The sequence below is a fragment of the Erinaceus europaeus genome, chromosome 15 (assembly GCF_950295315.1).
Source record: "Erinaceus europaeus chromosome 15, mEriEur2.1, whole genome shotgun sequence".
Taxonomy (NCBI): domain Eukaryota; kingdom Metazoa; phylum Chordata; class Mammalia; order Eulipotyphla; family Erinaceidae; genus Erinaceus; species Erinaceus europaeus.
Window position 1 is genome coordinate 14,032,418 of NC_080176.1, and position 24,680 is coordinate 14,057,097.

General features: G+C 51.0%; 1 protein-coding gene across 1 annotated transcript in view; it reads right to left on the reverse strand.

Annotated features, from left to right (window-relative positions):
* The window catches only part of XYLT1 (xylosyltransferase 1), a 240,059-nt gene extending 227,905 nt beyond the window's left edge, over positions 1-12,154 (reverse strand). Inside the window, exon 1 of the mRNA XM_060172893.1 lies at positions 11,502-12,154. Coding sequence (XP_060028876.1) covers positions 11,502-11,822 — 321 coding nt within the window. The 5' untranslated portion in view covers positions 11,823-12,154. The remainder of the gene's footprint in view (positions 1-11,501) is intronic.
* Positions 12,155-24,680: the final 12,526 nt, after the last annotated feature.

The window sequence follows — 24,680 nt, forward strand, 5'->3', positions numbered from 1 at the left end:
GAGAGAAAAATAAGACACCTGCAGAGCTGCTTTACCACTCACTCATGAAGATTCCCTCTCCCTGCAGGTGGGGAGCAGGGGCTCGAACCTGGGTCCTTATGCGGGTCCTTGCACTTACTATTACGTGCACTTAACTGGGTATACCACCCCCTGACCTCTACTGTTGAAAGGGGATGACTAGACATCATGGGTTAGAGGAGAGATGGGAGGGGGCCTCTGGGAACCTGACTAGTGTTGGGGGAGCCAGGGCTAAGCTCAGTCATTGACACCAAGCAGAAATGTGGCCTTAATGTGGCCAGACCTTGGGCCATCCCTCAACCCACCCCACCCCACCGTGCCCACACCAGCCTTATTGTTGGGGCTCTGTGCCTGCACCATTCCTCCACTCCTGGTGGACTTTTGTTTTTAAAGATAGAAGGTGAGAAACAGAGGAGAGAGACAGAGAGACATCACAGCAATGCTCTACCACTTGTGAAGCTTCATGAAGTACCCTGGCCAGTGCTTCTGTGTGATGGCTGGGGGCTCAAAGCCAGGTCCAGGACATATTAAAGTGTGCAGTCTGCCTGGTGAGCTACCTCCCTGCCCCCAATCTTGTGACTTCTAAAGATATTCTGGGGGGGGGGGGTAAGACAGAGAACTTCAGTGAGGGTGTGGTGATTTACCATGAATGGATGTGAAATTATATCCCTTGAAATCTTTCAATGTCATAAAACCCAATTAAATCACTAAAACAAAAGAAAATGAAAATAAAGGCATGCCCCCCAAAATCCATGTTGTCTCTGCCCTCTATATTACAACATCCTTTTCTTTTTTATGCTGGCAGATTGTGTGGCCAAGGTGACCACAGAGGTACTGTTGGCACAGCTGGACTGTGAACCCCTGATGTTGGGAGCACAGACCTTCCCTTGCCTGCCCCTCCCAAACACCGTGGGACATAACCTCCTAGGCCTGTCTCTGACCAGCATCTACTCTCCTGGCAAGCCTTGGGCAGCTCAATGCTCATCTCCAGCGTCCCTGTCCAACTCCAAGAATAAGAGCTTGAACCCCATGAAGCAAACAACTCAGGATCATGTCATGGTGGGCGGGGTGCTTGAGGGCTTGTGAGCTAGTGAGTCACCCTACTCCTGGTCTCCGTCTGTCAGAGGACAACTTCCTCTGTGTCGGGGGGCCACCCCAGAGCAGGGTGGCAGCATGAGCCGGGGGAGGATGTCAGGGGAAGCTGCCTGTAGGGAACCCATTCTTCACCAGTGCCCTCACCCTGGCCCTGGAGGACACTGGGTGGGCACATGTATGATGGATGGAAAAGAGGGGAGAAACTGGGGACCCCGAGGGGAGGGCAGTGCTTACTGATAGACAAGAGACTCACTGAGCACAGCCCTGAAGTCCCACCAGCCTTCAGCTCTCAGCCTGACCACTCCTCAGCCGTTTAGCTTTCAAGCCATGTGCTGCTTCGGCTTTTATTTTTTTGCTGTCAGCAAACTACAGGTGAGATTCTCGGCCCTTCCTGTGCTGGGGTTGGCAGAATTCACTGAGGTCGTGTGTTTCTGGTGCCTCCACAGCATCTGGTGCAACCAAGGAAACCCTCACCTCCTCATTCTCACTGCCAGCATGACCATGACAGAGTCTGGGAGCAGACAGGCCTTTCCATCCATCTCTCTGTCCCACTGGCTCAGCTCCTTTGGGTTTTAACAGCATCTGTGGCCAAGGATTATGCACTGAGCTCCCCCAGCAGAAACGCCTGTCACAGTCGCCCCTGGCCACATGAGTCTGGATTAGACACCCAGCTAAGCTGGCCATCACCTGGTAGTAACCAGCCAGGCCTGAGACAGAGCAAATCCATCCTGCTGTCCAGGAGGGGGTGGCGCTTAAGGTCCTTCTCCTTGCCCCACAGGCTAGGCATCTGGGCTCCCGGCCGGTCACTGTTGTGTTGCAGGGGTTAACGTGGCAAGCTCCCTGCTCCACTTCAGGCCTCTCCCTGCCACCTTCTTGTAACTCCAAGTCTCTTTTTTACAGAGGGGGTGGGGCAGCCCTCCCACAGGGACCTGCAGGCACAGCCTGAGGAGCATCTGCAGGCCAACGGGCAGTTTCTACTGAGGCAGAAGGAAGGAAGTGGCCCCAAGATGATGAGAATGCACATTCTTAGAGATACCTGCTGCTGCCCTGGCTGGACCAGACTGGGCTCCCCAAGACCGTTAGCTGGGTGAGGTGGCAGGAAGTCTGCAGAAGCTGAGCAGGAACTATGGCTGCTCCCACTGGCCAGGAACCCCCATGGCACCCTCTTTCCCTCCTCTCCTGGCTGGTGAGAGCTGAAGTCAAAGTGATCCCTTCCACTATTCCCCTGCACGACAATGGTTTTTTCTCTCCCAGGACTGTAGAGCCAGTCCTTGGGGCTGGGCACCATCATGAATCAACTAGTTCTGTGCCTCCTTGAATGAGTCCTCTCATCAAACATCTAGTCCATCTTAAGATGCCTATTACAAGGGGAGGATTGAGAAGTAGAGCCATTAAGGGCACAGACTCCGCATTAAGAATAGTGGACTGGGGGGTTGGGCGGTAGCACAGAGGGTTAAGCGCACGTGGCACAAAGCGCAAGGATTGGTGTAAGGAGCCCTGGCTCCCCACCTGCAGGGGAGTCACTTCACAGGCGGTGAAGCAGGTCTGCAGGTGTCTATCTTTCTCTCCCCCTCTCTGTCTTACCCTCCTCTCTCCATTTCTCTCTGTCCTATCCAACAACAAATGACATCAACAACAACAATAATAACCACAACAAGGCTACAGCAACAAGGGCAACAAAGGGGGGGGGGGAATGGCCTCCAGGAGCAGTGGATTCATGGTGCAGGCACTGAGCCCCAGCAATAACCCTGGAGGCAAAAAACAAAACAAAATAAAATAAAATAAGAATAGTGGACCCTGGAAAAGTGGGCATTATAACATGAGGCTTAAGGGAGATCATGTTTGAGGGGGCCAGGTGGTGGATCACCCAGTTACCAACGCAAGAACAAGTATCCAAATATCCAGTCCTCTCACAACTAAGTGGGACTTGGTGGAGGAGTACTGCAGGTATCTTTCTCTGTCTCTCCTTCTAGGAAAAAATGGCACCAGGAATAGTGGAGCTGTGCAGGCATGAAGCCCCAACCCTGGTGGCAAAAAGAAGCAAAAACACAAAAAAATGTTCATGTTTGAGGGGGCTATCAGGTGGCTCATCTAGCAGACTGTGCATGTTACCATGTGCAAGGACAGGACCTGGGTTCAAGTCTTGGGCCACCACACAAGAGAACCTGCAGAAGGGAAGCTTTACATGTGGTGGAATGGTGCTGCTATGTCTCTCCTGCTCTCTCTGCCTCTTTCTCTCTCTATTTAAAGGCAGAAATGGCTGCCAAGAGCAATGAAGTCATGGACACTGAACCCCAGCAATCATGCTGGTGACATTAAAAAAAATTTATGTTTATAAAACACCCAGACGAGGGTCTGGTTCTAAGCAGCGTGACTGTCGGCTCTTGAGACAGTTGATAATCCAGTAAGTCCTCACTACGTTGTCAACAGGTTCTTGGAAACTGACTCATGAAGAAATCAATGTTATTACATAGTACTGATACAAGCATTAGCTACCTACAGCCTATTTCTAATCAGAAAAACATCACTAGACTTCTTTTATTGCTTAATTTCATTTATTTATTTATTTATTTGCCACCAATATTATTACTGGAGCGTGGTACCAGCACTATGAATCTACCACACCTGGTAGACAATTTTTTTCTATTTTCTTTTATTAGATGGGACAGAGAAAAATTTAAAGGGGGGGGACAGAAAGGAAGAGAGAAAGACACCTGCAGACCTGCTTCATCGCTCAATAAGTGTGTCCTCTACAAGTGGGAAGGAGTGGCTCAAACCTGGGCCCTTGTGCATGGTAATGTGTGAGCTTAACTTACTCCCTAACTAAACCGGTAATTAAAGACACCAAACAGCAGTCATAGAGGTGATTTTGTGGATGGAGTGCAGAATCTGCATGCATGTGGCCCTGCAGTTGATCCCTGACACTTACTGGCTAGAGCAGTACTCAGATCTCTCTCTCTCTCTCTCTCTCTCTCTCTCTCTCTCACACACACACACACACACACACATTCTTTTTTTAAAAAAGACTAACCCTGGACACATCTGCTATTCATTAACTGTTTCAGTGATTATTCAGTTCAGGGCTGCAGGTGGCCAGAGTCTCTCCCTGGAATGCAGGTTAAGGCGGCACACACCCAAGACGGGAAGCCCTTCCATCATGAAGCACAGCCCACTCACAAATACTAAGCCTGGAACCACAAACACAAACCCACTACAGGAGCATTCTGTGGTGTGGGAGCGGAGGGGAGGCCCCGAGAACCCCTTCCTCACAGACATGGGGAGGACCTGCGAACACAGATAGTGACCCCAGTCAGGAATGCACATTCTTCTCATCAACATTCAACTCAAGCAACTAGAATAGAAAGACATCATTTGAGGACCTGCTGCAAAGCCCTGAAGGGCTGAGTTAATAATACATCTGAGGAGCTTAGAACAGTGTCTGGCACACCATCATGGCTGTCTCGGTTTTCTTTCTTTCCGAGTTGCCCTCCTATTTGTCTCATTACTTAGGGGTCTGTGTCCATGAAAGCTGCCTGTCTGTTCTGCTCTGAGGTCGGTGCATTCTTAGGAATCTGCAATGAGACGTGAGAAAGGCAGTATCAAGATTTTCAAGAACGAGTTGGCTGCAATTTGCGTTTTCCCAAGAGCTACGCAGTCAGGATCTGAGAAATCTGTATGACAAGTGGAATGGGGCAGGCTGGGGTCTGGATCCCCATTCTTTCACTTCCTGGCACTGTGGTCTTAGTGCTTCATGTCTTTGGGCCTCAAGGTTTCCTGTCTGAGAAATGGGATGGTAGCAGTCCTACAGTGGGGACTCCCTGAGATGATGAGGCAGTATTTACAAGGCCCCCAGGATACCTGCCGCATACATGCTAATCCACACAATCAGAGATTTCTGGGGATGCATTGGATCGACCTTCTCGTGGTGCATCCCGTGAGTACCCATTCATTGGGGAAACTGATGATCCTTCCTAGCCGACTGAATCCACATGGATCCCAGTCACTTTCAAAGCCAGCAACAAGCAGCTCCTGACAGCTTTCAACCTGACGCTGTTGACTGGCTACGGAAGAAGGGCAAATGCTAGAAGAAGAAGAGATTTCTGGCCTAGTTTCCTGAGTTTCAATTTCACATCTGTTAAACGGCATCTTCCCCCACCCTGAAATTGGGGGCGGGGAGAGGGGGTCACCGTTTAGTGATGTATTTGAAACACCTAAGTGATGCTTGGCAGACAGCAGGTGCTCAATGAATATCAGCCCTCCTCCCTCTGCCATGTCCTGCTCCATGGCTGGCACTGGCAGACTCAGATCACAATGAGCCTTGGATTTCACTCCAGCCTTGAGGGAAGGAACAATTGTGAAACAATTGTGCTTATTTTCAAACAAAATTCTCACTTTTCCTAAAGAACAACAGCTCAGGCAGGAGCGTGTTGTACACCAGGTCCACGGGGGCGTACCCCATCATCACACTCCCACCCCACACAGCTCTGTGAGGGAGCCAGGGTGAACATGGAACGGGGTTACAGGGTGACATGGACTTGGCCAAGAACAGCGGAGAAGCAGTGCCAAGGTTTGAGAGGGGAATGCCAAACTCTGACAGGGAGGGAGGTCTCCTCATATGTCCTGTCACTCTTTGACCCTCTGAACTTGGGTTTGGCTGGAGGCTAAGGCTTGTGTTCTGGTCATTTCTTACTTTCCCCCCAAGTGTTTTCTTTCTTTGTTTTTGATAGATGGGGACCAGGGTCAATAGATAAAAGGAGGCACGAAGGACCGAAAGGCAGTTATTATAGGTGGTGACTATTAGGATAGTGTGAGCTGAAAGAGAGAGTCAAGGATAAGGTCAGCCCTTCCCTATACAGACACTGAGGCCCTGATGCTGCCACTAGGCACTTCAGTCCTTCTGTAGGTACTGGGTTGTTGGAAAAATCATGGTGCATTTTTGCATAGAAAAACATGTCCTGACTTTAACGACAACACACTAGGTTTATGGCCCCATCATCAACCCAAAACAGCAAGGTGAAGGGACCCTTACTACAGAATTATCCTTAAGGATATTTTGTGTTTTGAGGAAGGATATTTTGTGTTTTGCACGCACACACGCACACACGCACACACGAACACACACACACACACACACGCAATGGCAGGTATTTGCTCTAGCTCAAGGCACCAACCCCCCCCCCCTTTTTTTTTGTAAGATCATGGATCACAGCTGAATAATACCCAGCATACGGAATGGATGTCTGGGTTTCCTGTTTGCAAAAGAGCAAAAACTTTGACATAAGCCTTTTGTTAGATTTAAAAAAGAAAAAAGAAATCGAGGCCTTGGCTGAGAGCACTTGTTACCATGTGAAGGACCTGGGCTTGAGCATCCCACCTGCAGGGGAGATAATTCATGAGCAGCAGTAAAACAGGTCTGCTGATGTTTATCTTTCTCCTTTTATATGGCCCCCCAATTTCTCTCTGTCCCATCAAATAAAATAGAAAAGGAAGAAGAAGAATAAAAAAAAAAAAAGGGAAAAATGCCGGCCAGGTGTATTGGAGGATTTCGTGCTGGCACCGAGCCCCAAAGATAACCCTGGTGGAAAATAGATAATGAAAGCAAGAACTGATAAGCTAGAGAGAATGACCACAGTGTGAGAAGACTAGAAGGAAAATGAATATGTCATAACCACATACATGCCATAAACATGCACACCTATACCACACACACACACACACACACACACACACACACACACACACGTGTAATCCATTGTACTTCTATTTGTAGATTCTATTTAAATGTTTCCAGTATATGATTAAGCAGATGGCAACATTTGTGGGAAAATAAATATTGTTCAGTGATGCAAATTTCTGAATACAAAGTGTAACACATTGCTCAGGCAATGTGAAACTCCACGGAGAGTGTGAGGAGGCTAAAAAAAAAAAAAAAACTATAAAAATACCCTCTGTTCTTAAACATTTGGGGAGAATGAAAAGCTATGTCTGTGGGGTGGTTAGAACCAGAGGTGATCTGAAAACACTAAATTGCTTTTCTAATTCACTGCCAATGTCTGGAGAAGTCCTGAGTTATCTGAGTAATGTGAAGTATGAGGAATTTCTGCCAAAAAATCAACATTTCAGAGGGGTCAGACAATACAGAAACCCCATTCTCCTTGAGAGGAGGGAGGGGAGGAAGAGGGAGAGGGAAGAGGGAGATGGGGAGGGAAAGGGAGAGGGAGAGGGAAGGAGAGACGGGAAGGAGGAAGGAGAGGAGAGGGGAGGAGAGATGGGGAAGGAGAAGGGAAATGGGGAAGGAGAGGGGATGAGGATGTGGGGAGGGTAAGGGTAGAGAGAGAGGAGGGGAGATGAAAAAGAGGAGGGAGAGGGAGATGGGGAGGAGGAAATAGGAGGAGATGGTGAGGAAGAAGGAGGGGGAAACAGGGAGGGGGAAACAGACAGGGAGAGGGAGCCAGGAGGGGAAGATGGGGAGGGGCAGGGCAGGGGAGATAGAGAGGAAGAGGGGAAGAGAGGGAGGGAGAAGGGGAGAGAAGGGGAGAGGGAAAGTGAGGAAGCCAGCACAATAAAATAAAATAGTTGGCTTCTTTTTTTTAAATTATTTTTCTTCTTTTTCTGTTTTACCAGAACACTGTTCAGTTCTGGCTTATGGTGGTGCAGGGGATTGAACCTGGGACGTTGGATCTTCAAGCATGAGAGTCTTTGCGTAACTATTATGCTATCTACCCTCCGCCCAATATTGGGCTTCTTTTTTTTTTTAATAAATATTTATCTTTTTAAATAAATATTTATTTATTTATTCCCTTTTGTTGCCCTTGTTGTTTTTATTATTGTAGTTATTATTATTGTTATTGATGTCCTCGTTGTATAGGACAGAGAGAAATGCCGAGAGGAGGGGAAGACAGAGAGGGAGGAGAGAAAGACAGACACCTGCAGACCTACTTCACCACCTGTGAAGCGACTCCCCTGCGGGTGGGGAGCCGGGGGCTCGAACCGAGATCCTTAAGCCGGTCCTTGCACTTTGCCCCATGTGCACTTAACCCGCTGCACCACCACCAGACTCTCCAATATTGGCTTCTTAATGAAACTTACAGGGTAACAATTTATCTAAGGGCATAAACAGTAAGTATGGGAGCAACCACTGGCCTCAAAGGCAAAGCAGAGGAAAGAAGCATTTGCTACAGTAACATACATGGTTTTCTTTCCTTCTGTCCACTATTCACAACCTGTAGTGCAATCTTTTTGTGATAGCCCCACCTCATTTTCCCTCTCTTTGTATGTGAGCCCATCTGTTTCACAAATTCTGAGATGACAGTAAAACCCACAGCTTGTTGGAGACCCAGTGAAGGAACTGGTGTCACAGCACCAAACTTAGCTGCTATCCACCCACCAGCAATTCCATACTTCAAGAGCGTAAAAGCAGCTGAGAGGAGACGGAGAGCTGGAGAATCGTTTCTGGATAAACCCATCCGTTTCTTCTTGGCTTCAACTGCACCAAAGACACAGACAGGTGCTTCCATCAGGCATGTCTCCCCAAATGTAACAGTGGGAAGTGCTGGGAGCAGGGCACAAGGGGGCGGCCAGGCCTGGTTTAGAAACTGCTCTGCAGGCAATGCCCACCAGGCAGGCACTCTGGGACACACCCAGCAGCAACAGCAGCAGCAGCAGCCACACCACGGATTCCTTCCACCTGTGAGAACCACACATGCCCAGCCCAGCCCAGCCGGGGACAGAGCTCAGGGACCAGCCATCATCTCCCGAGCATGAGCCTCACTAGCTCTCTGTGAGAACCATCTGGAAAATCAGAGGGAAATTTTCTATTTATTTTTACCTCCAGAGTTATCGCTGGGGCTCAGTGCCTGCACTACAAATCCACTGCTCCTGGTGGGCTTTTTTTCTTTTTCTTTTTCTATTTTATTGGCTAGGACAGAGAGAAGTCAAAAGAGGAGGGAAGACAGAGAGGAGGAAAGATAAGACACCTTTAGACCTGCTTCACTACTTGAAGCAACCCTTCCCCCTGCAGGTGGGGAGCCAGGAGACTTGAACTGGGATCCTTGTGCTGGTCCTTGAGCATTGCAGTATGTGCACTTAACCCAGTGCACCACCTCCCAGCCCCCGGGAAATTTATTTCGAATGTCCTGTTTCCAAGTCTCTCTCCAAAGCATCAATGCCGGCAGCCCCAGTGCTCTGCAAACAGACCCTATGAGGGAAGGGCCTCCATGGTGTGGCAGAGATAAGAAGGGGTAACCACTCGGGCCTCCCCCAATCTGCAGCCCGAGCTCCAGTCATGCCAGACTTTGGGAACAGCCTGCCCCCTTCTGGTCTCCTTGAGTTCTGTGGAAAGGCAGGGGCTAGGTGGGCACAGTTAGAGCAAGCTGGACCCTCAGCACCCCCCTGTGATTTCAGGGTCCAGCAGGGCACACGGGTGGCTGGAGGGGTGTGTGAAGTGGGGGGTGGGGGTGGGGCTGGGAGAAGAGAGAAGACAGACAAGCAGATGAAAAAAGAAAGAAAAACAAATCCAGGAGACATGGCACTGGGCAGCATAGCAGATAGCTATGCAAAGGGCACACAGAAGAGACAACACACATCTGTCTGGATGGGACCAGACTGCAAGATGGTGGAGGGAGACCATGGAGGTGGTGGTGGGGCTGGAGGCAGTGGGGCAGCTACTGAGCCTGCAGCTTCTAGCAGCAGAGTTTCAGAAGAGCAGAGCAAATCTGCTGCTGGAGCTGGCACACCAACTGGAATCTGAGAAAGGAAAAATGCCAGCCCACTCCCACCCCCAGCTGCAAGCCCCTCAGTCTGAGAGTAGACGGAATAAGACACCAAACCCAGCACACAAAGGGGAGGGTGGTGTAGTGAGCTCAAAATGTCAGCACCCCAGGAAGACTCAATAGCCAGGCCTCCTTCCTTCTTGCCTGTTTCAACAGGTGGTATCTGCATCCCAAAGGCACCTCCAGAAGCATGTCTGAACCCCAGATTCTGAGTAAGCCCCATGTTCCCCAGCCCCCTGGGTGCCCCCATGCTGGGCCAGCAGGCACCTTCTGCCCCCTCCTGCTCTCCCTGTCAGCTGGAGACTTCAAACTGCATCTCTGCCCAAACACATCACTACCCACTCCAGGCATTCAAAGGCAACTCTGAGAGAAAGAGAGGCCACAGGACATTGGGAGCATTCTCGTTCCTTATCAGGAAGCTCACTCCACTCTCCTGCCTGCTCTGGAGGGAAAGTCGAGTGTCAGCTACCCACAGTGCAGCCACCACAGCCCTTCTGGGTGGGGCAGCTCACCCCACAGGTACCAGGAGCCGAGCTCCAGAGAAGTTTGTCAGATCAGAGTTTGAAACGCAATGGCCTGAGAGAAAGGCCCCCAAAGTGGCAAGTGACAGAGACATGCATCCAGTGCCCGAAGATCCTGAAACCAGCCTCCCCTGTGGTTAACTCCCCCAAGGTTAACTCCCCCCCCCCCCCCCCCAGTGCTAGGAGAATCTAGGCTGGAGACAGGCAGTGGCACGGACACTGTCTCTTGTCGTACCTTCAGGCAGACACACACCCACGGGATGGGGGCCGCAGACCCAGAGCTGGGGGGCAACTTGGATCTGCTTGGTGTGTGCTCCCAGCTCAGGGGCTTGGCAAGGCAGGCCAGGATGGTGAGAAAGGCGCAAAAAAGTTGGGGACAAGCAGGAGTCACCTAGAGGGTCACAGCAGCTCTACAGAAGGAGCTCTTGGGGTTCAGGGAAAAGCGAATATCAAGAGGCAAGTGGCCACGGTGGAGTAGGGCAGGCCAGGCCGCTGGTGACAGGCAAGAGGGAGGTAAGGAGAGCCTGAAGCAAGAGGAGGTGAGGAGAGCCGAAGGCAAAAGAGCCCAGAAGAAACCTGCCCGCGCTGGAGAGCGGCAGGGGAGAGGCAGGTCAGACACATGAGCCCCGCAGATGGGGGACAGGGAATGCAAAGTGAGACTAGGCACCGAGACAGGCTCTGGCTTCAGACAGGGGCACTGCGGTCCCTCTCTTCAGAAAAAAAGCATCTTGGCGGACCAAGCTGCCTGCGCCCAGCCCGGGAAGCCCGGCGCACCGAGAGCAGCAGCCCCGAGCAGCGGCAGGGATCGCGGGCACGATCCAAACACTCGGCCCGCACCGACACCCACATGCCCAGAGCAAGTCGGGGCGCCCGGCAAGAGCGTCCAGGAACAGAAACCCCTCCGGGCTCCAGCCACCCCCAGAGCGCCTTCCCCGGAGACAACTTCCCCAGACCTGAGAGGGGAGCCCCCGGCCCGGGCGAGGGCACCGACCTCGCCCAGGCTTCAAGGCAGGAGCTGGGGGGTGCTCGCAGGTTTGGGAAGTTCCCCCCCCCCCCCCGGCCCCGCTCCGGGACGCAAGCCCAAAGGGCATCTTACCAGCGCCCGCGCAGGCAGCGGCCCCCGGCTGGCCGGCCGCCTCGCCCGGGCTTCTCCGGGGCCGCCTCCCCGCGTCCGCGCCGGGGGGCCCCGCGCTCCGCCGCCGTCTCGGGCTGCAGCCGGCTGGGCTGGCAGGTCCCGGCGCTCGCGGCGAGGGGCCGGGGGCGGCTGCTCGGCGCCCCCGCGGCGCTCGCCGGCCCCCGAGTCCAGGCTGCTGAAATTCCACACGACCAGCGTCTGCAGCAGCAGCACCGTGAGCGCCGCGAGCACCGCCGAGTGCGAGCGCCGGGCCAGCCTCCGGGCGCACGGCGCCGCCACCATCTTCCGAGCGCGGCGAGCGGGCGAGCGGGCGAGCGGGGCGCGGGGACCGGGGGGACCGGGGCGCCCGGGGCCGCCCCCGCGCTCCCGCCGCTCCCTCCGTCCCTCCCGCGGCCGCTCGGCTCCCGCTCGGGCTCCCGCTCGGGCCGCCGCCGCCTCGGCTCGCCCCGCCGCTGCTCCTCCTCCGCCGCCGCCTCCGCCGCCGCGGCGCGGAGTTTTCAGACGGGCAGGACCCGGACGTCACCGGGGGGAGGGAAAGGGGGGCGGGCGCGCAGGCCGCGGAGGGGCGCGCGGGCAGCGGCGCGCGGCGCTGGGGCCGGGCCGGGCCGGGCCGGGCCGCCCCTCCCTCAGCCACTGCGGGGAGGGGGCGCTGGGCCCGCCGGGCGTGGGGCGCGGGGGAGGCGGGGCGGGTCTGGAGGCGGAGCGAACGAGGCCGGGAGGAGAGCGCGGGGGGGAGGGAGAGCGGCGGCCGGCAGCCCCGAGCCCGCGCGGGAGGTGTGGTGTGGGGCCCGCTCCCGCCACACGGGCCGGGCAGGACAAGCAGGGGGAGCTGTGGGCCAGGCAGGGCCGCTCAGAATCAAAGTGGGGGTGGGGGTGGGGCAAGTGATGGGGGGGCTGGGATCCTGCCCTTCCACGTGGGAAGCGAACTCGGGGTCGCAGAGTGAGCGGCACGGCTCCCCGCCCCACCCTGCGTTTGCCGTCCGGGGTTCCGCCAACCCCGCCAAGGCTGGTTGGGGTGGAGGCGGGAGTCACAGAAAGGTCCCACGCATCCCCCCTGGACCCCTGCCAGAAGGGCCTGGGAGGAGGCTGAGTGAGGCTGTGAGTGAGACCTGATTCACTCTCCTCCTTCCCTTCCACCACCCAAGTGCCAGCATTACGTTGAGTCACTTCTCTGGTCCCTGAGATGCTTGGCCCCAGCGATGCCAAGATCCCAGTTGGCCCCCTGAGCGCTCCTGTGCGGAAAGGAGACTCGCTTGGGGTGGGGGGTGGGGGGTGGGGAGGTGGGAGGTCCAGACCTGACCTAGCCAACTGCCAGCCCCAAAGTCCAGCCTGAGTCTTCCACTCCTGCACCTCCATTCTGGGTCCTGCCTTAAGCCTGGGGGGGTGGGGGGGGGCGGGGGTTGGAGAGTGGGGGCAGCAGCTGGAGCCCTGGAGTCTCCTGCAAAGTGGAGCTCTTCTCCCTCCTGGCTGGACGTTGACCTTGAGCCCGAAGGACTCCTCCTTAGCTCTGAGCTTCCTCTGTCAGTGATGGCTCAGATGGACAGTCCTGACAGACAGACTCGGGTTCCATTCTGGCCTACTCTGACTCGGTCTTTCCTGTCTCTCCCTCCCTTGTCCCCTTGCCCAGGGTTTCACACACAGTCACCCTGAGTACACGCAGATGGAGTGGGTGTGGGTGCCCAGACAGGCCTCAGCCCCCCCCCAACACAGTATTGTGAAGCTGGACTGGGGGGGTGGGGAGAATTTGCATCTGCTCTGCTGGGCATCTCCACCTTAGCCTCGATTTTAAAGGCTGATCAATGGAGGGATAAGAGGAACCATGGCACAAGGACACAGGGAGGGAAGGAGATCATTGCACCCAGCCAACAAGCTCATGTGCCTCTTCGTGCCCACCACTGTGCCCAGGTGCAGGGTTACTTTTCTGCCAGCTCGGGGCTGGAGAAGGAACAGGTGTAGATGCCCGTCAAGGTCACCTTAGAGCTGTGTGCAAAGGGTGCTGAGTTCTCAAAGGCAGGATGGGACCCACAACCCTGCAAAAATGCTTCCTGGACCCACATACCAAGGCAGTTTGCTCCCCAGGACTGGAAGTGGGCAGTACCAGCTGGTGGGATGCTCAACTCCAGACTAGACTCAGCCTGCAAATGTGGCCCCAGCTGGGCCCACCCCAGGGCCTCCTATCTGCCAGTGAGACTGACAGAGGTGAGCTCAATCAGTCATCTCTGTCACTTGAGACAATTTCAGTTACAAGTATTTATTTGACTCTAGTTAGAAAACGACAGTGCTAATCATCTTAGAACACAGTTTACTGGATCATGAGTATTCCAGAAGAAAGGCATCACCACCTGTGGTCTGACCCAGAACTCAGACCTGTGGCCGAGGAATCTGTTTCTCTGCCCTCTGTGAGGGCTGCTTCACCCTGAGGGTCTCTCTGTCTGTGCTACATGATTCTCGCCATAAGATGCTGAGGCAGTGTGTATGTAGTAGCCTTTGTTCATGCATAGCCCCGGGGAAGGAAGGTCCACATTTCCAGGCATTTCCCTCTAAGGCCTGGAGCTTCTTCTGGAGCCAACTGCAGTTTGAGCCACAAAGGGCTAATGTGTCATCTCGGCTGCCACACAGCCTTGCTCAGTCTCAACCTCCCCAGGACTTTAGACTCTTTAGTGCTCAGCGAGAGGCTGGGTGGGCCTGAGACGCTCCTTGAGACCATCATGCCACATCGCCAGTGTCTGAACAGACTGCAGCCCCCAGCAGAGGCTGCCCTGCTCTCTGACCTTCCTGCTTCGCTGCCAGGTCTCCGCTGTGTTTTTCCTCTAGGGAGAGATGATGTAGTCTGTTCCACCACATCCTTAGGGCCTGTGCTCTGATTCAGCTCCCCAGAGCCTCTGGTGAATGAGGTTAAGGATCCAGGCCCCAGGCCCCAGGCCCCAGGCCCCAGGAGATAGAGCTGTTTGTTTATCTCGCCCATAGAAAGGGCAGCTGGAGAAAGAGGTTTAAAAGCTCTGGGCAGGTTATGGATGCCATAAGCAGCTTGTGTGAGCTTTTCAGGATGAAAAATCACCCAGGGTAAAAGAGGGGAAAGGCACATTCCTAGGGCTACTGTGACCAACTTCTTGTCCAAGACAGACAGACAGACAGACAGACATCTTGGTGGAATCTGATGGACAGCCAGAGCCCCAGTGATGCCTGGGATCCTAGAGGCAGCTTGTTTCTGTAGGGTGTTTCAAACCCATAAGGTCAATGAGCACAGATGTACTGGGCGTGCTCTTCCCCAGGTGTCTAGCTGGGTGAGCTGAAGGCAGATTTCCCCAAGGAATCCTCTTTAAACAGAGATTAGGAACTCTGAAGTCACTCCAGCCAACTGCTGGGACCCAGCATCTCAGCCTTCAGACCCCAAATCTTGTGTCCTCACTACTTGCAATCTAGAGACTGGGAGGAGGGAGTGGTCTTCACTGGAAGAACTTTTCCCAACTTGTGCTGTTCTTTACTGAGACTTGTCAGCTGTTTGTGCCTGTCTGTTCATCTGTAAAATGGGGTTGATAGTAATAGGCTGTTCTCATAGAGTCTTTATAAGGATTAAGAGTGGCCCCTGTAGTTTTTTTCCCCTAAAAAAACTGACATGTAATAACCGCTCAATAAATGTTGGAAATTATTCACTACACTGACAGCAGTAAGTGATTATGAGAGCTCAGAGGTGAAGAGTAATCAGGGAAGGCTGCCTGGAGGAAGCAATACTAAATCTAGTCCTTAATTTTGACAGACAGAAGAATGAAATACCCCACATCTCCTCCAACTTTGCTGTCTCCAGAGCACTGGGCAGATCTGAGCCATTGGAGCAAACACTGAGTGCAGCAGGCAGATGGGACATCGAGATTCTGGAGTGTCCCTCCAGCTGTGAGTGAATCATGGGGCAGACACACCCTCACAGCCCGTCACCACCTTGGCCGCTTTCTAATGGTGTGGTTTCTAAGCAGTTTGCTTAATGTCAGTGAACTTTAATACTCTCATCACAAAAGGTGAAGAAAAATCAAATTGGGGGTGGGTTGTGTGGGGGTGGGGTGGGGAATAGCACAGTGTACACTGGACATGCATGTTTGTGGCTCCAGAGGTCCCAAGTTCAGTCCCCAGCACCACCACATGCCTAAGCCAGGCCATGCTGTGGTCTCTCCCATGGAAACACATCTTTAAAAACAACAGCACCTGTGTTCTAGAGCGGCAGGAGGCAGGGGCCTGGGGGCCCCAAATGTCAGAGTGTCCTGTGAGCAGTCCTCCCTGGAGAGGCCAGGACTGCAGGATATGAGCTTGCCGCACAGTAGGCTGCTCTAGGAAGAAATTCCTGCCCCTTCCTTCAAGTCCTCTGGGCAGAGAAAGGCCCGCCACTACCTTCTCAATTTAAACAAACTTCAGTCTAAGATGTCCATTTGGCCAAATGCATGTCTGTTTTCTTTAAAAGAGTCAACGTGTGTCTGCTTTTTTTTTGTTTGTTTTACTGGAACCTATTTTAGCTCAGCCATTATGAATTGACCCTGACTCGACTCTTACAAATGACCCCACAACCCCGGTTTCACTTCTGCATCAGATGGGAATCATCAGCGCAGATCACCTGTTGCCACGTGTGGGCGGAGGTCTGCACGGTCGTGCCTTTCTTGCCCGGGACTTCTGATTGATGGGCCCAGCACCTGCCAGCAGCCCACCCCACCCCACCCCCACCTTCCTCAGGCACACAGGAGACTCTCAGGGCTCAGAGGGTGCAGGGAGCCAGATGAGAGGGCCGACATGTGAAGACACTGACATGCTTCACATGCACTTGGTGTCCCCACCCACCGCAGAGGAGGAAGTGGCTTCTGACCTGACCCCAGGGAAAGGCAGGCAACAACCTGCCAGACAGACAGAGAGATAGACAGACGTGACCCACCACCTGTGTGTCTGAAATCCTCTGCTTGTTTTCCCAGAGAATCTGCTGCCCAGTCCATCAGCAGAGGGAGCTCTAGGTAGCAAATAACTTTACTCTGATAGCTTGCTTCCCTGTGGAAATGATCTGGAGACAGCGAGAAGCAGGGTCCTGCGTGGAGCTGGTCCCCTACCCCCCAGCCCTCACCAGTTCACCAGGCTGTTGGGATGGAGAAAGAAGGAGCCATTGGAAACCACCAGACTGCTGCAGGCTTCGCTGGGCATTGTTCTGTGACCCCCTGAGGTCTCAACCTTTCTGCTGCCCTTGCAAGGCTGTGACTTCAGAAAATGCCACACACCAAAGACCCACGTCTCAGTCCCCCTGCAGGCTCAGCAGTGCCCAGTCTGGTCCTGGTGTTTATGTGCTCAGTGTTGTGCCAGCGACTTTAGTGGCGAGTCACGACATTGAGCGGGCACTGCACTCCCAGCCCAGCACTGAGGGTCTCAAGGGTATCAGGCATCAGTTACTAACTGAACACCTACTTCACAGGCAGGCAGTGCTCACACTGGGTGGGATTCAGCAGCAGACAGATGCATCTCTCACATGTGTATCTTTAAGATGAAAGGCTCATTCGTGTACCCCCAAACTCCTCCCATCTCCTCCACTCTGCACCCCCATCTGACACCTGTCCCTCTCAAGTCTCTTTTCCTTCTACACCCAAGAGCCCAGTCCAAACAAGCAAACAACAAACTCAAGGGCAAGAGGAGCACCGCTAGGGATGCCAAGATCTGCTGACTGCTTACCAAATGCCCTTTCTTCCTTTCTTGCGTAACAGGGAATCCTGATTTTACTTAGGGGACTGAAAGCAGGGACTCCCAGCCTTCCTCATAGTTAGGAGTGATGAAAGAGAAGGCAGCAAGGGCCAAGAAAATAGTTCATCTGGTAAAGCACGTGCTTGGCAAGCCCAAGGCCTCAGGCTCCCTCCCAGTCACTAAGTATGTGAGACTAGTGCACTGCTTATTCTCAATCTCATTAAAATAAACGAGCATCTCTCCCTCCCCCCCCCTTTAAGATACATTAGATATCATTTAAAAACTTCCAAGAAATTCTCTGAGGGAAAATACTAAATCAGTTGAGATGAGTATTTTTTAGTCTTTGTCATTCCCATTCTTTCTGCTTGGAATGTAGAAAGAATGGCTTGAACTATAGCAGCCACTTTGCGACCATGAGGAAAGAAGGCGTGTGCTAGAGGCAATGAGGCAGGAAAGGAGAACGAGCTGGGTTCCTGATGCCTTTATAGCCTTTTTTCAGATGATCATGAGCTGAATTTCTATATATGTGTGGGGGTGGGTGTGAGGGAACCAAACAATCTAACTGAAAGAAAGTCAGAGATCCAGCCAGGTGTTGGGAAGAACTTAGAGCAGAGACACAGACACACAAGTTAGCCCCTTCAGTGCTTGAGTCTGCTGCTCTGTGAGTGTCCCATCGATGTTCTCTCAGGGCACACGCCTTCCGCGTGTAAGAAACACAGCCGCCACCACTCCCGAGGGCCACCATCAAGGGACAGGTTCTCCCCCTGAACCTACAGGCCTCTAGCAGCCTCTGCGGTGCCTGTGTTGCTGCAGCCCCTCTCCCATGCCCACATCACTCTTTGGTTTTCGATGCTCCTCCCCTCACCTGCCTGATGACCTTGTGCCCAAGGTCACCGACTAGGGAGGAAGCCAGCAGAAGACAGTCCCCACCCCGCTCTCAACCTCACTTCCGCCATTGGTGACCAGGACTGATTTTGTGGACAAGCACCACAGGCTTCTGAAACCCACTCTTGCTCACGCCAGAGCTTTCCCAACCCCCCCCCCCAGCATCACTCCGCCCAGTGCCCACCTGACTGCCCTTTCTGCTTAAAAACAAATAAAAAACGGTCCTCACTTCTCCAGCTTCTGCCCCACCTCCCTGTCCCCTTTGTATCAAAAGCCCTCAAAGGATAGTCTCTGAGTCTCTGGGTCTCCAGTTCCCCGACCCTCACCGTGTTAAGGTGGTGGTGTGTTCTTCATCCATCCCGAGGATATAGTTACTGGACCGTCTGCTGCATTTGAAAGCACCCTCCGTCCCTCCCTTTGCTTTCTCAAACTCTGCTTTCTGTCTCCCCCCACCTCATAGCAGGACCTTCTCCAGCTCTTCTGTTCATTCATTCCTCCTCTCCCACTACCCTTTCTCACATCTTGCCCCCCATTTTCAGTGCTAGCTTCCCTGGCTGTAGCCCCATGGCTTCTCTACCATCCAGACGCAAGGTTTGGAAGGACATTAAATGCAAACAAAGTGAAAAATAAGTAAAAATCACTAAATGCCACCAGTCCATGAATTTATATTTCCCACCTGTACCACCACCACCAACACCAGGAATGCCAAACTCAACATGCAGTTTGTTACTGCTAATCTCTACACGGAAGTCTGTTAGACGTCTCTGTTAAGAACAAGGAATGGAGTTGGGTTCTCACCCTGCCTGCAAGCTAACAAGTTTCTCTGCCAGAGTTTCATGGGTGCTGGAAGAAGGCATGAGGCTCCTAGGTCAGAGACAGCTTTGTTCTTTTTTTTTTTTTTTTCCCTGACTCCAGGGTTATCACTGGGCTCAGTGTCAGCACTATGAATCCACTCCTCCTGGCAGCCATTTTCCACTTTATAGGATAGGACAGAGAGAAATTGAGAAGGGAAGGGGAGATAGAGAAAGATAGACACCTGCAGACTTGCTTTGCTGCTTGTGAAACTCCCCCCCCCGCAGGTGGGGAGTGGGGGCTCAAACCTGAATCCTTTTGCAGGTCCTTGCGCTTAGTACTGTGTATGCTTAACTGGGTGCACCATCGCCCAGCACCCTGACCAGCTTCATTCTTCATAGCAAAGCAGGCGACAGGAGTGTCTGTTTCCTTTGACCTCCCCCATCCCATGGGAGCAATGCAAAGGGGAGGGGGGATCATGGCTGTGAAACATGCCCCCACCACCAAATGTTCTAATGAGCTTTCAAGCAAACCCACCCAAGCTTTGCCCCAGCAGGAGACACCCTCTGCCCTGTGCCCAGGAGGGAGATTGTCTCCATATTCCAGAGCATCTTCTCATCCTTGAGGTGTGTGCTCACTGCTTCGCAGAAGCAGAAAGCTTTATGGAGAACAGGCCCTAAGATGTTGGCCGCATTTTATCCCAAAGTGAGTCCCACATCTTCCTTCCCCAAACCAGAAGCTTCTCCACGTCAAGATCTTTGACTCCCCATGAATCTCTCCATCTCTCAGAACACATGTGCAGTTCAACAGCAAATCTGGTTGGCTCTGCGCCCCCTAGATCTGCCAGCACATCACCCAGGTCCCCCCCCCCCAGCTTGATTTCTGCAGTAGTCTCAGCAACAACCAAAGAGAACGTGACAGAATGTGAGGGTCATTCCTTTCACTCCCCAGTTCCCTCAAGTGGGCCCTGCTTGCCTGAGGAGTCACACAACATCCCTGAAAGAGTCTGCTTGGCTAGTTGCTACCCAGCTGCTAGCAGCTTACCTCTCTTGCCCTAGTTGATTCTGTCTGGCATGTTCTTCACCAGGTATCTGTTTCCTCCCCTCACCTTGCACCAGCATCACCTTCTAAACTTAAGCCCTTCCCGACTCTCCTAAAGACACTGTATTGCCCCAGCCAGCGCTCCCATCACTTGGTTCTGTCTGTCTTACCCCACTGGACAATAAGCTCCACAAGGGAAGGTTTTGTCCATTTGGCTAATGACTTTACTTCCAGCACTGTGCGGGGCCCAGTGTAGGTATTCATTGAAATTTTGTTGAACCAACTGAGAAAGTGCAGGTGACGCGAAATGCAAGGACCAGTGTAAGGATCCCAGTTCGAGCTCCCAGCTCCCCACATGCAGGGGAGTTGCTTCCTAGGCGGTGAAGCAGGTCTGTAGGTGTCTGTCTTTCTCTCCCTCTCTCTGTCTTCCCCTCCTCTCTCCATTTCTCTCTGTCCTATCTAACAACGATGACATCAATAGCAACAACAATAATAACTACAACAATAAAAAACAAGGGCAACAAAAGGGAAAACAAATAAATATTTAAAAAAATTAACTACAGGGGGTCGGGTGGTTGTGCAGTGGGTTAAGCGCATGTGGCGCAAAGCGCAAGGACCAGCTTAAGGATCCCGGTTCGTGCCCCGGCTCCCCACTTGCAGGGGGTTTGCTTCACAGGTGGTGAAGCAGGTCTGCAGGTGTCTCTCTTTCTCTCCCCCTCTGTCTTGCCCTCCTCTCTCCATTTCTCTCTGTCCTATCCAACAGCAAATGACATCAACAATGTCAATAATGATAGCCACAGCGAGGCTACAACAAGGGCAACAAAAGGGGGGAAAATGGCCTCCAGGAGCGGTGGATTCATGGTGCAGGCACTGAGCCCAGCAATAACCCTGGAGGAAAGAAAAAAATTAATTAATTAATTTAAAAAAATTAACTACAACAACAATAAAAAAAAACCCAAGGGCAACAAAAGGGAAAATAAATAAATATAAAAAATAAAAAAGAATTAAAAAAAGAAGAAGATGAAAAGCTTCTCTGGTCACCCCTGGAGGGAGGGGCCAGGCACACTATAGCTGGCAGGTGGAGGGGGAGGCTCAGAAGGAGGCCGGAGCCCACCCACCCTCCTTTCAACCCTGCATGTCCTTACTAACTATGGGAACTTGACAAGTTGCTTCACATCCCAGTTCTTCTGCGAGGATATATGAAAATTGCCTCTTGGGATTGTCATGGGACTTAAATAAATGGCTTGGTAAAAACAAACAGCTGTGACAGCACAGCCAAGTACACAGGACCACCCAATACAGAAGCTGCTAACTTTCAGAAAAGCTGCAAAGACTTGATAAAATAAATGCATATATATTTGAAAAAAAATCAATAGACTGACTTTCCATGTCAAGCAGATAAAAAAATAAGTAGGGGCAGGGGGCAAATGCATAGGGCAAGCTATGATTTAATTGACATAAATGCACACTTTAATGAGAAATATTGTCTCCTGATATCCATGAAACTTTCCATCTCCTTCACATGAAAAATTTTGAACAAATGAAGAGATTTTGCTGCAACCAAATTCTATGATAATAATATGATAAAATTAGAAATAATATGTTTGCAATTCAATTTTGAGAAATACATTCCCTGACAACAAAATTTAGTATTCTAAGACAAAAAAATCTGAACACATTTGATAATGAACTCTATAGGTCCCAACAAAAGCTGTATTTAGAGGCAAATTAATAGACCTTGAATGACTAGTGCAGAGGGAGGGGGCAGGTGGTGGCACACCTGGTTAAGTGCTCACATTACAGTGTGCAAGGACCCATGCTCAAGCCCCTGGCCCCAGCCTGCAGGGGGAAAGCTTCACGAGTGCTGAGACAGGGCTGCAGGTCTCTCTCTCTCTCTCTCTCCCTCTCTCTCTGTGTGTGTGTGTGTGTGTGTCTACCACTTCCCTCTCAACTTCTCTCTGTCTCTATCAAATAAGTAAATAAATAAAATATAAAAAATAAAAGAATGACTAATGGAACAGTAAGGAGCCAGGTGGCTAGTTGAAGGATAGTGTGTTTACCTTGCTGTTGGTATGACTAAAATGATATAAACTATATAAGTGTATATGCATATATAAATATGCATTCATATACACAAAGGGAAATAGTAGAAAATTGAATAAACAAATTACCAAAGAGAGATTGAAACTTCAGCGTTGCCAAAAGCCCAGGAAGGACTGGAGTGCACAGGCCATGTTCACAGAGGGTTGCCTTATCCTGCTGGTGGCCCAGGCTCTTGTCCCAGCACCACAAGAGGGTGACCTGATAGTACAGGAAACTCCACTGCTATGGGGTCTTCTCTCTCTCTCTCTCTCTTTTCCAAAGCTGGCCCAGGAGAGGTGAAGTTACACATAACAGGAGACTCTGGCTCTGGGCAAACAAAGAAACCAGTTCCAGAACAGAGCAGGTCATAGTTGAGTTCACTATAACTTCATGTAAAAACAGAACTTTCCCAACTCACACACCAGAGTTCTCAGGCTGGATTGAATGATAAAATCACCCAGTGAGCTTTCTCAAAAGACTGCAGTCCAAACCCCAACCCCAGGAATTCCCTTTTCAGAGGCCTGAGGCTGGCAGCTCTAGTCCATTCACATGTCATTCCAGGGTTAGGAATCTCTCCCACAGATTAATATGAGGCATTCCAATTTTTTAAAAACCTATTTCTGCTAACAACAGCACCAGAAAAACTATGAACCAACTTTATTAATGAACAGACCAATCTTTTGACTAAACTACTGACATCAAAGGATACGGTGTTATGATTAAAGAGTGCTTATTCCAGGAACCCAAGGCTGGTTGGAATCAGGGCAGGGATTACTATAATCTGTTAATTACATCAGCATATTGAAGGTAAATCTGAGAAGGCCTTCGATTAATTTCAGGAGGCGCTCCTAATAAACTACCCAGAAAAGCACTAGTAGAAAGCAATCACCTAAATAGAATGTAGACGATTGAGGGAAAATCTACTCAAAATGGTTAAAAGTAAAATGTTAAAATAATTACAGGAGTTCTTGCAAATACATTAGGAAGATAAAAATTTTATCTTAAACTCTTGTATTTTTTCCTGTTGACTTTCTTAAGGAAAGATAGACCTCAGGAAAAACTTAAAAATCAAAAATTTTACTACAATGAAATAATTGTAATCATACTATGATCAGTTGCAATACTAATACTACAAATAGAGCTTGCAAGGCTATTGGAAGCAATAAAAATATACAAATATTGGTAGCTTTTCTCTAATAATAGCAAATGGAATGGAATGGAATGGATGTGTGGGGGCAGGAGATTAAATGGAAATAATGACCCTAATCCCAACTCTAGTCGTATGTATCTGTGCGTTCACCGCTTTATAGCGCCGGCTATAAAGTAACATGGGAAGCCACTTCAGAAGAAAGGCTCAGGAGTTACATGAAGAAAACTAGGGGCTGGCCCGTGGCTCACCTGGTCATATGCGTTACAGTGCACAAGGACCCAGGTTCAACACCCCGGTCACCACATGCAGAGGGAAAACTTCACCAGTGGTAGAGTAGGGCTGCAGATGTCTCTCTTTCTCTCTCCCTCCCTATCTCCCCATTCCCTCTCGATTTCTCTCTGTCTCTATCCAATATGTATATAAAGAAATTTGATATTTATTTTTAAAAAGGAAACTATTTGGGAGTTGGTGAGATAATTCACTTGGGAAGATGCCTGCTTGGCCATGCATGTGCCCCTGGTCAGAGCCCCTGGCACATGGCACAGGGCACAGGAGCACTAAGGCACCAAAGAAGCCTTGTGCATGCAAGTTAAGGGGCTCCTTTGCAGATACTGCCCCTCTTCTCTCTGATTCTTTTCCTCATTGTTGTATGGTAAAAGTGTTCAGACTTTCAGTAAAATTACAGACTTGTACAACCACAGTGCAGTGCATGTGTAAGTGTGTTATTTGATGGTGTGTCAGTTACAGCACATGCAATTCAAAGCTTGTCTAGATCCTGGGACATTAGCTCTGCACAGCAAACTCCTCCTCTAGTCCTTTGCTCACCAATCCCCATCTACAATACCATCCCAAGAGGGGGTCATTCATTCCATTATATTTACCATTCATGGAATTTTAATGTGCTTAGCAAAAACATTAGAAAAGGAGGCAATGTGTAGATATAATAATTTTATTTAAGGACATTCCTTGCACACAGTAGTCACTCCAGAAATGTGATGTTGATAATGGAAGTAGTGATTAAAACTGGAGCAGGAATGAATCAGAGAAGAGTCTTAGAATATTTTTATTTTCATTCACCTCACCTTTTACTTGTGTGCATTTGTGTATATAGTTGTATATATATATTTTTTAACATTCATACTGTTATTCATGGTGGATTGTCATTTAACAAATTAATTCTGTAACGTTCCACCAATGCAAGAAAGAAAAAGAGAAAATTGCTGGCTTCTCCCAGAGTCATTTGTTAAACTAGGTAGAAGACCTGTAGAGCTCTAAGCTCTGTAGTCAGCATACCAAAGACAGAGGGGAGAGGACTAGGGTCATCTGCAGAGCTCCACCAGCATCCCCTGGGCTCCTCCCAGAGACACTGATGATGTCTCTGAGAAGCTGGCTCTGGGAAGGACCTGCACAAGAGAGATGTCACATAACAGTAACGGGAGATACTATTTTAACCCAATGCTGTGGTAGCATTCTGGGTCAGAAGAGAAACA